Here is a 17,756-nt window from a genome sequence, read left to right as displayed (position 1 = left end):
CTTTTAAGGTATTATATTTATATTTAAATTATCCTATGATAAATGGAGTTAGTTCAGTTGGTTCTTTTTCAGACAATGATAATAGCAAGGACATATTTGTAGAATGTTCTAAGCTTATAAAGCACTTTCAAACACATGATTGCACTTTCAAATTATAAAATTTAAATAAATCTTTGATATCTAATTGAAATGAAGTATTTGCTGAAGCATTAACAACATTTTTATTTGACTAAAGAAAAACTGCAGTACTTGTATAAACTGGTTATTTCAGTAATTTTTAGTAATGTAATCTCATTTGAAGCAGCCTTCATAAATACAATAGGGCCAAAGAGGTGGACACAATAAGGACAGGACTTCAGCTCAACACAAGGAAGAACCATCTAAATGTTTGGAGTTACCAGGTGAACTATGCATGGGATGCTGTTTGTGGAGACATTCAAAACACAGGCTAGTTAGTAACTGATGGGGACCAGGGGCGGGGATTTAATCACTGGGAAGGTAATTAACTTCCAAGCCCCTTTCAACCTCAACTCTAAACTTGTACAAAGTTACAAGAAAGAAATCTTGACTCTGACTTGTGCTAAGAAATCTGCTTTGCTTTGATCATAACTCAAGTAAAGCAGCTGGCCTCTGCTTCAGCACTTAATGCCTTGTGACCTGGGCTCCCACCTCATAAACATGTTTCACATTGGATGTGTTTGGCTGGTACTCATGCACACATCTGCTCTTGGCAGGTCGTCTGAAGAGGAATCACGTGTGATATATATTTATATGATTTATTCTCTCTATCACCAACAAACTATTAAATTACAGCACATAAAATATTCTCACGTACTGTTGGATTTTATGTTTTAACCTCTCTAAAATAGGGACTTCTTAGCCTGGGTTCTATAAATTCTCTTGGGGACCACAGAGCAATGAACTCATTACAACTGTATATAGTATGTTGAGTGTGTCATCCATAAACACATGTTTTCATCAGATTCTCAAAAGTGTCCATAATCTAAGACAAAGTAAGACCTATTTTAAAGGATCTGTATATTCTGCTGGCTATTTCAGATTCAGATTATTTCAGATTATTTCTTTTTTTACTTTACTTTTCGATATTAAAGGGAAACTAGGTGGAAAAGTTCAGCAGTGAACCTTTACAATGAACAATTGGACTACTTCCTTCAACATCTTACAAGAGTAAAGGGAATAAGTGATAAACAAACAATAAATGGTCCCTTCCTTTCAAGAGAATATAGTATGTATTTATCAACACTTTGCTCCTACCAAAACAAAAGACAACAAGGGAGATACAGCAACCAAGAACAGCAGATAAACGGCTGAAACTGTTTTGAAAGCTCCAATTTCACATTAGTTAACAACCTAATAAAACCTCATAAAATAATAAGATGCTTTTATATACCAACTGATAAGTTTACTAATAATAACTAATAAGTTATTAATAATAACTTTAAAAACTAATAAGTTTATTAATGATAACTTTAAAAACTAATAAGTTTATTAATAATAACTAATATTCCAGGTTACATTGTTTAAAGTTTATATTTATTCAAGGCAGTTGATCCCATGTTGTATCAATCAAGCATAAAACAACAAGCATTTTATACCCAGAAATATTTCTAAAGCCCCAAAATAGGGAAGGAGCATATAATTCTTACGTCTGTGAAAGCTTACGAGTGGGCTCTGTTTGTAAAGGCTCAGCTACTTAAGTAGCGGAGATTTGTGAGATATGTACAAGAGAATATAAACAACGCTGAAACGGTCCTGATGCTGAGAGACTGCTTGGGGACACACTTTAAGGTCTTTAAGGTGGATGGTCTTTAAGGTCCCTCCTAACTCTCAAACATGATGGGTCTGAGGATTCTCAGCATTCTGACTCACTGTTGGAGCACTGCTTTCTTGCCATAGCTGTATCTTTCCCACCACAAAATGAGGAATGTATGTCTCATTGAGCAGATGTTCAGTCTATAGTGTTTCACTTTGGGTAAGGATATTAGTAGCTTAGTGCCTACTATATCCAAAGTCCTAAACAACATAAGTTCATTTTTTTAAGGCGTTCACTGTTCAGTGGTACACAAAACATAGAGTGGCATGGTCCCCGCGAATGAGGTAAGTGAAGACCATGGGAGCATGTGGGACGCTCTTCTTGGTGGCGACGTGAATTCTGAAGGACCAGTCGGAGGAAAGGCAGGAGCAGCGTGGGACCCTGTGTGCTTGGTGGAAGCACAAACACTTCCGTACGGCTGAGGCAAACTTAATACAGAAACGGTAAGAACTAAAGTGAAAGTTTTTTCAAAAGGCCTGGATGCAGAACTGAAATATTATATGGAAAGTAATAAGGAGCCACTGAGGATTAAGGAGGTGGGTTTTAGAGCAGTCCCTCCGGCAACAGCGTGGGTTGAGGTGGGTCAGAACAGAGGCAGAAGGGCGGATGATCAATCTTTCCTCAGCACGCTTTTAAAATATTACCATTAATCATACGTAGTTCTCCCCAAAGCCCTACTGTGCTGAGCTCTACGAAAGAGATTCTCCTGGAAGGGCTTTGGAGCTGAGATTTCAGTATCTGCATGCCAGCCAGTCCAGACCTCACTCCCCAGCAACCCTGCCCCTACTGGGTTGTGAATCACTATCACAGGGGCAACGGGCAGAGGCTGAATCATTCTGGGGCTTCAGGATGAAAAAAGTCAATGACACAACTAATCGCTTCAAGCATTCACAACAATGATGCATGTAAAAGATACATAATACTTATTTTGACATTTAATTGTCCACTGCATCAAACCATATACTAGGAAACATGAGAGTACTATAATTAAGAACACAAGTTTTGGAGTCAAACAACTCTGATTTTTAATATCCTCTGCCCCCTACTAGCTGTGTGACAATGAGCCAGTTACTTAACCTCTTTGATGCACATTACTCTTATTTGTAAAATGGAAATGAATAATAATACTTGTTTCATAGGATACCATAAAAATCAAATGTACTGATACGTGCAAAATTCTTAAGTTTCTGGTATATAGGAAGTACCTAATAAATGATGAAATGATTACCATGATGATGGTGGTGATGATGATAAAACCTACCAGTACAACTTCTGCAGTCAGAGTTGAAACAGGGAGAGAGAGAAGGAGAAACAAGCAAACAAACCGATACGCCCAGAATTGAATTGGACCGCCAGAGAACACTTCTATCTATTTAGAATACATCTGTAGAAAAGGATAGATTTAGGCTAACCTCTGTAATAAACTAATACATTTTAGTCTAGAAGTAGGGACAGTGTTGAGTGTAAGTACAACAATTTTGCTATAATTGCAACAGACAACAGTAAATTCTACCCACTGCAGATGGATTTGGCTGTGTCACAGAAATGCTACTGCTATAAAAAGTAATGAAAATGTCATGGGATCCCAAAATGTTGGGATAAAGATAACTTTTTAAAAATGTAAACATATTTCAAAAGCACTAGATGATTTAAGATGAATGGAATGATGAGAAATTTTTCTTAATAATGAGAATAACCATTCCTAATTGGTCCGTTTTCTACAATTTTGACTTCTGCGTACCTAACGTGGGGTATTCACAGAAGGCAAAAGACAGAAAAAGGGTAGCTTCAATATTCAAAGTAATCATTAACATCTTATTATGAAATATAATTTGACTATTAGAATGAACATTAATTACGAATATTACATAAAGGAATGTTCAATGAACATTAAAATGGATTTAATATTCTAACGCTAATGGTTCTATCACCGTTGCTAAATAAAAACACAGGGGTAAGTTTTAGGTCGGAACACAAAGCTTACCCACTATCTTGTCACACTGTCCACAGAGAACAGTCTACCTACCTGAAGTGATTCCATGTACGCTCCACCACTGAGCCACCTACACGCTTTGTCCTAAGGAGACATATCTACTCAGTGTCCCCTAAATAGAACCTGGCAGTTACCAGTGGCCAAACGTTGCACACATTGTTTTGCCTTCTCTGACTCTTAGGTCCACATCCTTATCTTCATGTGACCACCACCACCCATGTCCACAGACCCGGCAGCAGGCCTGCGGGATGGAGATGAACAAGGGGCGGCGACTGTCCTCACCGGGCTTACAATTCAGAGGAGAGGGAGGCTAAACTCACAAACAGAGAATTTCAGTACCACGTGAGAACTCTAGAATACGTGTATGTTTAAGGGACTCGGGGGCCATGTGGAAAAGGCACACAACTGTGCCCCAGTTATGTGGAGACGTCATAAAATACTTTCCCTGGAGGAAGTACTGCCTGAGCTGAGCCTTAAAGATAAGGAGAAGCTGGCCACCTAAATAGAAAACGCTAGACAATGCAGAGTTAAGAAATGGTCTGGAACTGCAAAAATACGGTAGATACAGTAGTCCTGGAACAAGCAGAGGCCATTCATAAAAGACTTGTACATCAATTAAGAAACAAAATTTATTCTTGAGGCCATGGGACCCACTGGTGACTTTTAAAAAGGAGAATAACATGAATAACATGTTCAGACATATATTTGGAAGATAAATTTGAGAACCACAAGTTTGGGGAAATGGTGATCAACATGGGGGAAAAGGCAGTCAAACAGACAACGTCTAAAGAAGGCGGAATTTGGGATGTCACTCAGAAAAGGTCTTTGATGGACATGTAGGAGACTGTACGCTCAGAGGGGCCAGTTCAGCATCTACCACAGGCGCCAGATGGGAACTCCCTTTCCCCTGAATGCTCCTCACGGCCTGTACACAGCCTCGGGCCCCAGTCACCGGGAAAACAGTCCTGAGGCCCAACGCTGAGACAAGGAGCAGCTCAGCAAAAGTTAAGAATCTGAACCTATCTTTCCTCTAGATGCTTTCACACTTCTCCTTACTTCATTCCTGACTTAATCTCCTCCCACTGCCCACTCGGGGTGGGGGGTTGGGGGGGAACTGCCCACTGCATCTTTCTCACTGTGACGAAAGTGAAGGCAAGTGTGAACGAACATACACCCTTCCTGCCGTGCTGTACCGTGAATAGTCCTGTGCTAGTGTGTGAAGGACTGAGGTTAGCTCTTAAATATACTTCCCCTTTCTGTTTGCTGAGGTTGCGGTGGTCACACGGGGGGCCTCTTCGCCACGCTTCCCCCGTCGCCCAGATTATCCCGTAAGTAATTGTGGCAACAGCACTGAAAGTCAGCATTCGGGTTAACAAGACTGTGGTCTGTAGACACACACACAGAGCCACACACACACAGCTGTGAGGAGGCCTCGTGGGGAGCCATCTCTAACCATCAGGGTGAATTTTTTAATCTCCTCTTTGGCCACGTTGCCAAAGGATGAATAGTTCTGGGACTGCGCTCCTCTGTGTGGCCGGAGCGCTGGAGACCGCCTGCGGAGATGAGGACGGCCGAAGGAGAAGCCTTTCACTACCATGCCCACCGGGCGGACAGACCTACCAGAGGGGTCTGTGTGATGTAACGACATATGGTTCTGTCTGATAATTCAGTGACTGGATGTTGAAATTAAATTTTACTCTCAGCCAAGGATATCACCTTAACTGGTCAAGTCTGGAGGTGTCCTGACAAAACTTCAAACTGGCAGGGCTTGGTGACTGGAGCTGGGGGCAGGGTGAGGGGGAAGGGCTCTAACAGGGTCACTGACCCGTGGGGTGAGTGAGGAGCCGTCACGGGAGCCGTAAAATAACTCAGCACGATTTTGGCCACACTGAATGCCAAACGCAGTTCAAGCGTCTGGAAACAGAACCTCACGGTACCCCAGGCTGACACACAGGCGTGAGAGCCACAGCCTGTTAGGATGGCTGGGACCCCAGGAGGCCGGCCAGGTGGAGCGGCAGGAAGACCAGCCTGAGGGCGGGGCTGTGGACACAGCAGGCATTTGTGCTTTTGTCACCTCTGTCCCCCGGGCCTGAAACGTGTGCTGGCAGCCGCGAGGCAGTGAATAAATATGTTCGCTATTGAAACGAATTTCAACAGGCAGTCAGATGGATCTGAGAAGCAAAACTCAGAGGAGTTATCATGAGCATGTACCATCAGCAGATTCTAGAGATTTCCAGAAAATGAAGGAGCCCTCCGCCATTCTCCTGCCCATGAAGATGGGGCCATGAGTTTACGCCCCCTATGTTTCTCCCTGTCACAGCTCACACAGGAGGTGTTGGTCAAGCCAGGATACAGATTCAGATTTTAACTGGTGGGCTGGACCTGCGGCCATGACGGTTCTTCTAGCCGGCTTCCCACCCCAGTCGTCTGTTGAGAACCTCACCTCTCTAAAGACACAAGAACAAAGGTGCCCTTATGTTCCCCCCACCAGTGACTGAAATGCCTTCTCTACCACTCGGGATCTAACTACCCTCCAACAACTCTGTGGATGCCAACACAACAGCGTACTTGAACTTCATTCACTGCCTGAGTTCCAGTGGCGACGCTCTGATCACTCTAGGAACGCCACATCATGTAACACGGAACCCCCCCCCCCCCCGTGGCTGGGGGTTTGCTGAAAAAGAGACAAACCGCTCTGAGCCACCTCTACTGTCAACGGCGGCAAACGGAGCAAGTCTTCCTGCCGGATGTCTTCCTTGGCTGGGTCAGACCCTCTCCATCCCTTCTGCTTTGTATCACTGCTGTATCACACAGTTTATGTCTTATTCCATCCAGCAGCAATGTACTTTGCAATCCTGGTCTTTGTGAAAACGAATTCTCTTATATTTAAAATAGGTTTTCTGAGGGAACTTTATGAAGGCTATTAAAATTCATTTGCAGATTAAATTGCCAGAAATGCTGTCATAGTCATATGTATGAATTCATTTAGGACATAGGATGCACATGGGACCCAGGGAGTCCTAATTATTTCTAAATGAAGGCGTCCTGATGTCATTTCTGGCATATACCCTTCTTCCTGGGCAAATAAATAGCCTAAGGGGAAAGTAGATATAAACTGTCATAAAGTTTTATAAATGTCTATTTACAAAAAGCATGTTTTAATGCATGTGTGTGTTAATATAAATGTGTGTGTGTATATACACCTATTATATACACACATATATAGGTACACACATATCTATATCATGCACACATATACAAACACACACACATCTTTTATCCTGCTTAAATTTCTAGGTATGTATGTATGTATCTATCTATCCAGCCAAACATACATAACATAGATCATTTAAAAAATAAAGTATTGGTGCCAAGGGAACATCGGGAATGGTGACTACCTATTGCTTTGGATAGAACCATTGCAAGGTTCTATTGCAAGGGACAGAACCAGCCCGGGAGCAAGGGGGACATTCAGCCACCTGCCGGATATGACTCCGTATCTGACAGACCTTTCACTCTACCCCGCAGGTCATCAGAAGAGCACCTGCACTTCAGTAAGCTCACCATTTACCTTCTCAGTCCTGAGGAAAGGGGGCCTGACCTCGTAAATGTTGCTGGGTTTTGAAAAGACCTGAGTGTGCGGTACTACCAATCACTGAGACAGCTGCGACAATGAAGAGGCACTAGGAGAAGCTACGGAGAGGAAGACAGCCCTGGGTGGTCAGGGGAGGCCTGGGCTACACAAGAGAGGAAAACTGCACCAAGTGGCAAACACCTTTCTGCTTCACAAGACGCCCACAGCCAGGCGCTGCTGAGGTCCTGCCGGGGCTTTGCGTCACAACCTTGAAAATTCCAAATCCTTCCCGTAGACTCGTAATCAGAAGATCTAATGAGATGTCTCTTCCTATTTTGAGGTGCTGACAGTGAGAGGAAGAAATGGGGTCCCCTATTCTTAAGTCAAACACAGATCATATTTTAAAGATTGTCTGTGAGAGGAGTCAAAGCATTACGAGGCAATAGTTACGTAGTTAAGACGCCTTTGCGAAAAAGGTTTGAAGTGAAGAAGGAGCGTACGTATCTCACAGGGAAGGGAGACCTGTCAGCAACCAGATCAGCCACTAAGGACATCTTAAAAGCAAGAAAATTCAATTTAAAACACACAAAAGAAAAAATAAAAGAACTTCAATGCACTTAAAATCTTGTTTGCCTAACGTTCAAGATTCGCTGTTCAACACATTCTGGTCAAGAATATGATGATCCACATAGATCAACTTAACTATGTGAAACAAACTTTGCCTTAGGGTAAAACGTACTTAAAAATCAAATGTGATTGCAAAATATATATAAATCTTTTTAAAAAGGTTTTACGATAAAATGTAGCTGCTGTTTCTAAAGAAAGCCGGAAGAATATCCCTCTTTTACGTATAAACCGTGGGTCTCTCTGACAAGACGACGTACACACGGGACAGCGGGCAGGCGCGTGGCCCTGGGCGCCTCACCTGAAGGATGGAAACGGTCTGGGAGAAGTGGTGCTGTTCCATGGTCGACGTGGAATATAGCGCTGCGAGGGGGTGGTCGAATTTCTGCAGGTAGGTGTTACTGAAGCCCCTGTGGTCCAGGTCATGGCACAGACACGCAATTAGCAGTCCCTTGCGCTTAAGGAGAAACCACAGTGCGCACATGTTCAGAACAAAGAAATGGGACATGAGGAAAGTTACGGTTAGTATTCTTGTCACACTGACTTCTGTCACTGATGCAGTCAACATGCTCATGAACGCCTGAAATAACAGATAATCTAACTTCTTTTTTAACCAGTTTCTTTGTCTTTCTGCTTATGAACTTAGCAGTCAAATTATTCTTGCGTTTTCCTGATCGACTCTGGTAAAAAGTGTAGGTGGTATCAAATTAAAGCAAATGTTCCAAAGAATCACAGATAAAGCAAGTCTGCAAAAGGAGAGGACAGTATCAGTTCTTCACTCAAAACCTATTCAGTGTTAAATTCTAACGGTGTTATTACGGCTATCATAAATGAGGAATATAGCAAGTAAATCATAAAGCATGTGGAAAACGGCAAATTGTATAGAAAAAGATAAAAGGAAGAGCAGGCTGAAGGGGACAGGTGAGAGGCGGGTGGCTGTGATGTACAGCAGTTAGGATGGGCCTCAGACAGGCAGAGGCGAGCGCAGAGGTGAGCGCAGAGGCGCAGGTGAAGGGGAGGAGCAGGCGGCTCCCGGGGGCGGGGGCGGGGGCGGGGCTTCAGCCAGCGCACATCCTGGCAGGGGTGCCTGCCCGCGAGTCAGAGGACCAGACTCACATGACCAGGACTGACCACTGCGGGGGCTGCGGGGAGAGGAGGGCGGAGAGGAACGGCAGGGCAGGGCAGGGCAGGGCAAGGGAGGGGAGGGTAAAGGTCTTGTATCATTTGTGATCCAGGGACCGATGGCGGGGTTTTGGCAGCGCAGTGACATCGTCTAGCTGACGTTCTTTAAAGATCCCCGCGCTGGCCACTGTATTGAGAACAGACTTGAGGAGGGTGGGAGAGACCTGGGTGGGGGGGCTTTCGTCGGGACTCAGGCAAAACACAACAGAAGCTTAGACCAGGACGCTAGCAATGCAGGCTTAGGAGACATGACTAAAGTCTGGAAGATTCTGCAGGCAGAGTGAACAGAGCTTTCTGGCAGGCCGGGCATGAGAAGAGAGGAGGGCAGGGCGGCGAGCGGGGGAGGGCCAGGCCATCAGCCTTGGACGCTGGTGGACGGGCTCGTCACTGAGAAGGGAAGGTTGAAGGGGCAGCGGGCTGCAGGAGCGCTCGGGAGCCGAGGGTGCTGGGGGTCCTGGGAGCCGCGTGAGAACAGCGACGCAAAGAGGAAAGCTGAGCCCTGACCCTCGGACCCGCACGGCCCCTGGACCAGAGCATTTTCCGGGGTGTGATGGAGCTGGTTTCAGAGAAAGGGGGAGGAGAGAGATTGCAGGCGGCCAGCACACCGACTCCACCAGGGGCCGGCGGCAGAAGAGCCTAGAAACCCGGAGGGAGCCGAGCGGAGAGGCAGAGGGTGCGGTGAGGTGGAGGTCACAGCCTGCGACCTGCACCGGATGCAGAGCCTGCGGAGGACCCAGCGCGGAGGGAGCAAGTTAACGGGGGGCGGGGGGGTTCTGTTGGGAAGAACCGCGAGGGCAGGGCCCTCTGAGACCAGGGCAGCTGGCAGGGCGGCGGCGGACAGGAGCCCGGGCAGCATCGGAGGAGGGCGCGAAGCCACCTGCCGCGGGGCCGGCGCCTGCAGAAAGCCCCGCACATGCACTGCGCCTGCGCCCTGCTGCGGCCTTAGTCTCGCCGGGCCGCGCTGGTTTCTCCTGCCACCTGATGGGCAGGGAGGTCGCCCCGGGCACCCGCACCCCTAAACTATGCAGTACGTAGGGGACCAACCCTAAGTGCTCGGAGGTCTTAAGACACTGAACTGTGTATGTTCTGGGGGTCGTTTTGTTTGGGGGCTGTTCCCATATTTTATGCTGCAACGTCAGCCATAATGAATCTGGTAAGAAATGTCAAGGTTGTAAAATCTGGCACAAGAGATAAAAGCTTTCTAATTCCTTTTAACCTATTTTATTTGTATTGATGTTCAATGGTTTTGTCAAGTGTATGCCAGAATTCAAGCATCTGAAAATAACTTACAAAGTAAAGAACTACCTTTGTTAACTTTTCCTTTAAAAACATCAAACGATCATTTCTAAAGCTCTACTAGAGATTACATATGCACCTTATAAAATATATTTTAAACACCTATGTATGTTATGTTGGGATTATTTTTAGCCAAAAGACCTGAAGTTTCTGGAGAAACAGAATGATATAATTCTAGAAACTTAAATGAAAGTCAATGTGTAGTAACAAAACTTATCTCATTTGTCTTAAAAATTTTCCATTTTTGAATATAAATTTTAATATAATCCAAAAGAATAATTTCTAGAATTCTCAAGCTTACAGGCTAACCTTTGGCAGAAAAGATAATAAAATTGCTTTCTTAAAAGGAAGTGAATGGAGAAATACTGAAATTTTCAAAAATGTGGGGTTCCATGAGATGGAAAATTGTTTAGAAAAATTTATATTAAAAAAGAAAAAATTTCATCGTGTGTGTGTGTGATAAATAATAAATTATTTATTAGGCTAAGTCCCATCTAAAGATTATTAATAAAAAAGGAACGTTTTGACTCTTTCTTTACAATAGATTTTTTTTTTTCTAAAATGCATCTTTCAAGTTTCCCACCCAAATTGTGAATTTGGTCTGACAGGATGGAAAGGACAGGACTGGACCTCGGGGTTCTAGTGTTGGTGGACGTGACCTTGGGAGAAGCACAATTTCTTTATCACAGAGATGGCAGCTCCCTTTCTTCACGTGTCCTGAAGCAGGAGGAGAGAAGGGTGGATTCGAGTTAGGGCTTTCATAGGGCTGCTGGGGCCTTGTGGAGAGAGGGCAGCGAGGCCATCAGGAAGGTCCTGCCTGGGAGGAGCACAGCTGGGGCGAAGGCGCCCCATTACCAAATGCGGGCCGGGCATTCAAGGAAGGGGCTCGACAGCGGTGCATGAATGGACTAGGCACCCCCAAATCTTCTCTGAGTGTGTCACCAACTCCAAGTCCGTAAAGTCCGGTGCATCAGTGGAACATCGCCGAGCCCCTGTTCCCTTATGCTAGAGAAGGTCAAATAAGCATTTATGTTTTAATTGTATTTAACGCTCTGGGTTCTCAGATGGGTAGGATACGTCTCCATTATCCAGGGCATAAGGGCAAAGAGAACAATTCACTTTGTTTACATCCTTTCAGAAGAATTCAGCTTTAATAGGGAAGAAGGACTACAAAAATGAGTGTTTCCTTGAGGGATATTTTGATGAAGTTGGAATTTCTGTATCTACATTCCTTATACAAAATAATAGGGAAAATGCTTGGGTACAACAATTTACAAAGTGTGCTTCTGTGAATTTACGGAACCAAAATTTGTCCCGGAATGACACAGAGTCGCCTAACTATATCATAGATGTACTCCAGACGTAGAGTACTTCAACCCACTCAGGTTATTGGAGGCGGGAGAAAGACAGCGTGTGCACACCCACCTCGAGTTCGGTGAAGAGCCCGTGGTTGTTCTGGAGTATGGCGTACATGCAGTGTGCTACCGTGACCGCATGCTTCCAGTTGTGGTAAGGGACCCGGCGATAGTTCTTCTTCACAGACATGATAAAACGACACAACTTTTCAAGCTCAAAGCTGTGTGGAAAAGAAATCGTCAAGAGAGAAACTGGTAAAGAACCAGGACGTTCCAGGAGACAACTAGATGTGCGCGTCTGTCCCGCGCGCGCTTGCACGGGTGAACACTTCCGCGGGGACTCGGTGTGAGAGCACGGCGGCGTCACTCACCACCTCCCCACTGCTTCTCCAGCCAGGTGACAGAGGAAGACTCTTTGGCGGCTCGTGCCCTGCCACGGTAACGGGCCCACCGGGGAGCAAATCCCAGAATCAGCTTGCCGTTACCCATCATGAATGCCCGCCACCTCTTCCTTAGCTTTCAAGCAACTCCTGCATCCCACAGTGCTTAACAGACAACAGCATATCATCATCCTGTTCAAGGGTATTTTTAGCTAAGTTTTTCCAGGAAGCACATTCAGATTCACAAACTGCAAACATGCAAGCTATAAGAATTTCCCAGGTGAGTGATTATCCTTTCAAGAGGAATCCAAATTACCATGGGACACTCAAATTATTAAGCGGTGGTAGCAGATGGCTATATCCAAATCTTGACGCAGTCCATGAAAGAATATGACGTATTTTATCATACAATATGGTTATAAATTTTTATATGTATCATGTGTTTACACGTATTTAAAGCCCCACCAACTCTCTCAGTGGATTTAAGGCAGCTTAAGACATAGGCATATCAATATGTAACAGGGCTCCCCGCAATATCAAAGAGATGAGAGTTCATAAAACCTCTAAATACATATAACCTTTATCTTTCTCCACTGAAAATTTTCAAATGTCCCTGAAGTGTGAGGTATGTGATTTTAAGAGTTTCAACTGGTCAAGCTCTCAATTGCTATCTAAGAAATAAGTGGCATTAGTTACCCTGTGTGCATCCTTTTGAGACAATAATTTATATAAGTCGCTGATGGAAATAAGAGAAAACACAGAATTCAATAGGAAACAAGCGACAATTTAGTTCTAGAGAAGCTAAGAGCCTCTATAAGCCACTTAATGACTAAATTAGTAAAAAAAAGAGAAAAAGAAAATCATTCCTTGCATTTTAAGTATGTGTTTAAGCTGTAAAAAAAAAAAAAAAAAAAACCAGATACAAAGTCATGAAAGGGCTCTAGGACAGGCCACAAGGAGAGGAGAGAGATTTGCAAGGACAGGGCAACATAACTTCATTACTAACAAAGGACTAGACTTTGAATTAGCAGACCTGTTTCTTTCGCACTTGTTTTAACTGATATATCGAAGGTAAAGGTGAAAGTCGATGTTAAATGTGTACGTACATTCCAAAACACACCTAAAAACAGTATGCAGTTACATTGAGAAGTAACCCCTATCTCTTTTAGCTCCACCTATATTCTTCTGATCACCTGGTTAGACCTGGTCGTTAACCAAGGGGCAGCCTCTGAAGGAATCTAAAAAGGCTGCACGTTTGTCCAATAACCTCAGCCTTTTTTAATTTAAATATCTAGAAAAACAATTTCTATATGGCATAGTTAAGGTAATTATCAACCAAGAAAGCGGCGAGGCACTTAGGCAGGGGAGGAGGGTTTTAAAGCAAATGTGTAGGTCACACCCACCAGGCTGTCCCACAGGACCGGTGGACCATGTAGACGAAAATTCCAGGCCACATGTTTTCAAAGGGACCAATGTCAAAGTGGAACCTGAAATAAACAGAAAGCACAGGTCATGAGTAAATGTAATTAATTAGGATAAACATAATAACTAGTAAAGGGAGTAATTTAACTTTTTGCCTATCAAGAGACTAAAAAAATACTGGGAGTTCGGCCCCCTCTTCCTGCCTTTCTCAGTCACATCTCTGTGGTATTCAAAGGTTTCCAGGAGGAAATTCCACACATTCCCTCAGGAACTTAGTCCAAGATTTAAGCCATTGCTTAATTCTTTATTAAGCAATCTGTAAAAAAGGAATGTTGTGTTTGTTATCAGAGCAATGACAAAGTCCAAAATAATTATATTATGAGCCCTACACATACACTACACAACTCATAGATATGGGGGAGGATCTCATCTGAAATTTTCTGAGAGATGAAAATTAGTCTATTTCCTATTTTAATCCAGAGAAAAGTTTCATAAATATGAACATCCAAAGTTATTACCTATTTTTCATGTGCTAATTTGGTTACAAACATTTAACCCAAATAAGCAGAACGGGAAAGTATTAAAAGAGACCATTTTCCTCTCGTTACAGCACTTCTGACACCAAATGTGTGAGTTTTCCACACCAAGCAATTCTCCGGTTCTCCGCAGACGCCAGCTGATTTCCTGCAATTCAGTTCAATTCTGTCACTACCTGGAGTTGATGCAGACCCCCAGAGGTTAGGGCCGCAGGCACACAGGCTGCCCCCACTTGAAACGTCAGTCAAAAGCCCAGGCCACCCACACTTCTAATCCATCGGCTGTTCCCACAACCCGTCCTCAGGTCAGATGATGCACTAGGACAGCTCCAGAATTCAGGGAGACACTTCGTTTACTATTACCGGTTTATTATGAGGGATACAATGCAGGGAGAGCCAAGCGAAAGAGATGCACAGGGTAAGGTAGGGGGGAGGGTTGTGGAGCTCCCATGCCTCTCTGGGGGCACCCCCTTTATAGCACCTGATGCCTTCACCAACCTGGAAACTCGCCGAACCCCTTGGTTAGGGTTTTTTGGAGGTTCCAGTACATGGGTACTGTTGACTAAATCACGGATCACTGGTGATTAGCTTAATCCCCAGTTCTCCCTGGAAAGGAGTCCAAGAGTAAGGCTGACTTCCAACCCTCTAATCATATGCTGGTTTCTCTGGCAACTGGCCCTCATCCTCCAAGAGCCACTCAGAAACTCAGGGTGGCTGAAAGAGGTTTAATATGAGTAACAAAAGATGCCTCTCTCACCCAGATCACTCAGGGAATTACAAGAGTAAAAGGAGCTCTGTGCCAAGAACTAGCTACAAAGACTATAGTCATATATTTCTTATTATATCACAACATATACTATATATATATATATATACATATATATACACACGCACACACACTATATAATACATATACTGTTAAAAGATAAACTGAGGCATATTAAAAATCTTAAGAGTTTATTTGAGCAAAAACCCATTTGAATAGGGCAGCACCAATTTAAAGCAGTTAGGAGTGCTTTGGTGACAGGAGCCATGGAAACACATCTAAAGAGAAGATGCAAAGAAAAGAAATTATTTGATTGGCTACAGCTTAAAGCCTAGTTAGCTGTTCAGAACTGGCTGTCCTTAGCATTTCCATCTCGTTACCTTGAGGCATTTACAGGTTTCGATTTACAGGTTTGTTTACTAGGCCACCAGGGCATTAAAGTCACATCAGTCTAACGGCCTCCTTGTTTAATTAATTTAAGAATACTATATTTCCAAGTATAAACAAATATCAGCTCTGGATCACTTCTGAAGATCTTTTATGTAGTTATATAGTGTTGGCTTGTACTTCTAATGGGCAGGTCCTACCACCAGTAACAAATACATTAGCATAGGATTAGAAACAAAGTGTGAAAGTTGAACTATGTATTACTAAATTCTCAGATTTAATTTGTAAATTTAAAATTATATGGAAATGAAAACTTTCAGCTATCTGATATTAAATGTCATTTTGAATATTAAATATTACATAGTGTAAAGTGTGCAAAAGACTAAAGAGAAAAGCTAACATTTAGGTTAAATCATTTCAAAATGGTGTTCAGACTTTTTTTTTTTTTAAAGATAAAGAGATCTGGCCTTTCCTTCCTTCCAGGGGGAAAATGGCAACACAAGAAACCACACATGTAATATGATATTTATGATTCGAATTCTAGAACCCATTTCACTTTAAATTCAATCAAATTAAAAATCTGTTCCTGAAGAAACTGACAAGACAAAACTCTCACAATTCAATTTCTTTGCAAAGACGGGCGGGAAGGTTGAAACACATGAGGCCTTGCCATTCCTCTGCAGTACAAATGCTATGATAGGACAGCTTCTCCATGGTGACCCGGTAAATGCACTCCGAATGACGAATTCTATGATACATCTGGAAAGCAAATCCAACAGAGAAAAAAATAAAGAATGTTTAAAGTAGTTTTGTCATTAAAGTTCAGAATTTGGTATAAAAAAAGCAGAACTATAATTGGATTCACTATTACTTTCCATAAACTACTATTGCTATATATATATTTCCATATACACTGAAGATATCCATGACGCATGTGACTTTGAAGATACAAATAGTTTTTTTTTAAAATTATATCTCCTTTTTAAAAGACTTATGAAATTCCGTAACAAATGTCTTTTTGCTGGACATTATCTCTGGGTAGAGAGATTACCTGGTACCTTATTCTCGGACTCCCAGCCTCCAGAATGTGAGAAATAAATGTCTGCTGTTTATAAGCTACCTGGTCCGTGTATTTTGTTATAGCAGCACAAATGGACCGAGACAGGGACTAAATGAGACAAGAGTTAAGATATTTTTTTCTCTGTCTCCTTTTAAAAATATTTAGCTTAATTCTTGGTGATCTCAAAGTCCTCTAGTCCGGGGAGTTTGAAAAATGTTCGACTGTAAAGTTCTTTACTGGTAAGATAAATTTAAAGATGCACGCATAATAAACGTATACTCCTTCAGCAATTATATGCACATGCACTGTGCTAATATATTGTTTATATTATGAAACAAACTAAACTAGAAATTTAAAAAGATAAAAATAAAAAGTACATATTTCTTAAATACTTAATTTTATTTACTTAGTAAACAAGACTCTTTTTGTTCATACTAAACAATGATATATTTTGAAATGAAGCACTGTAATTGTATGTTATCAACTGTCAAGTTTTTTTCTTTACTACTTTGTGGGATGGTGGTGTCAAGTTTAATACTTAGAAACAGTTGTACTATTGGAGAAGAATATGCCAAAAAGTATGCGGATCCAGATGGAATAAAGGGAGTATTGACTGTTCTTAAATATCACACTTACAGTTTTGCTCCCTAATGACTAACATTTTTGACTGAAATTCAGAAAAATTTCCATTCTCCCTGATGTAAGTCAGTTAATCTTGCAAACGAATCAGTTGCATCTTTATATATTATCAATCAGGTTCAAAACCAATGACCCTCAATGAAATTTTTCATGGGGAAGATTTTAATAAATTAAAAGCTGTTTCATAAAATAAAATTTTTTAAAAATTCAACTTTTGAAGACAGAGAGGGAAAAGGAAATAAAAAACAGATGGAACAAACAAAACAAATAACAAGTTGATGGACTTATACTCTAAACATAAAATGTGCCTGGTCTCAATATCCCCATTAAAAAGAAAAGGTTATCTGATTGAACAGAACAGCAAAACCCCAACTCATGCTGTTTACAGGAATCCTACTTTAAATATAAAGACTCAACTAGGGTAAAAGTAAAAGGCTGAAAAAGATATTTAACATTTAACACCAGTCTAGAGAAAGTGGGAATGGCTGTACTTGTATCAAACAAAGTGGATTTCAGAGCAAAGACTATTACCAGGGATAAAGAAGATCATTTCAAATGATAAAGGGGTCAGTTCATCAGGAGAACATCATACTCCTAAACGTATATGGTCGGTTGGTTTTCAACAAGGGTGCAGAGGCAAGTTAGTGGAGAAAGAAGAGTCTACACAACAAAGGGAGCTGGATCAACTGGGCACCGGTAGGCCAAATA

General features: G+C 42.4%; 1 protein-coding gene across 1 annotated transcript in view; it reads right to left on the bottom strand.

Moving 5' to 3' along the window:
• Positions 1–17,756, bottom strand: part of PDE10A (phosphodiesterase 10A) — a 298,539-nt gene that overhangs the window by 40,127 nt on the left and 240,656 nt on the right. Inside the window, 4 exon segments of the mRNA XM_057528096.1 lie at positions 8,327–8,482; positions 11,929–12,079; positions 13,642–13,725; positions 15,966–16,108. Coding sequence (XP_057384079.1) covers positions 8,327–8,482; positions 11,929–12,079; positions 13,642–13,725; positions 15,966–16,108 — 534 coding nt within the window.

This window comes from Balaenoptera acutorostrata, chromosome 14 (assembly GCF_949987535.1).
Source record: "Balaenoptera acutorostrata chromosome 14, mBalAcu1.1, whole genome shotgun sequence".
Taxonomy (NCBI): Eukaryota; Metazoa; Chordata; class Mammalia; order Artiodactyla; family Balaenopteridae; genus Balaenoptera; species Balaenoptera acutorostrata.
This window is presented reverse-complemented; position numbering and strand designations above follow the sequence as displayed.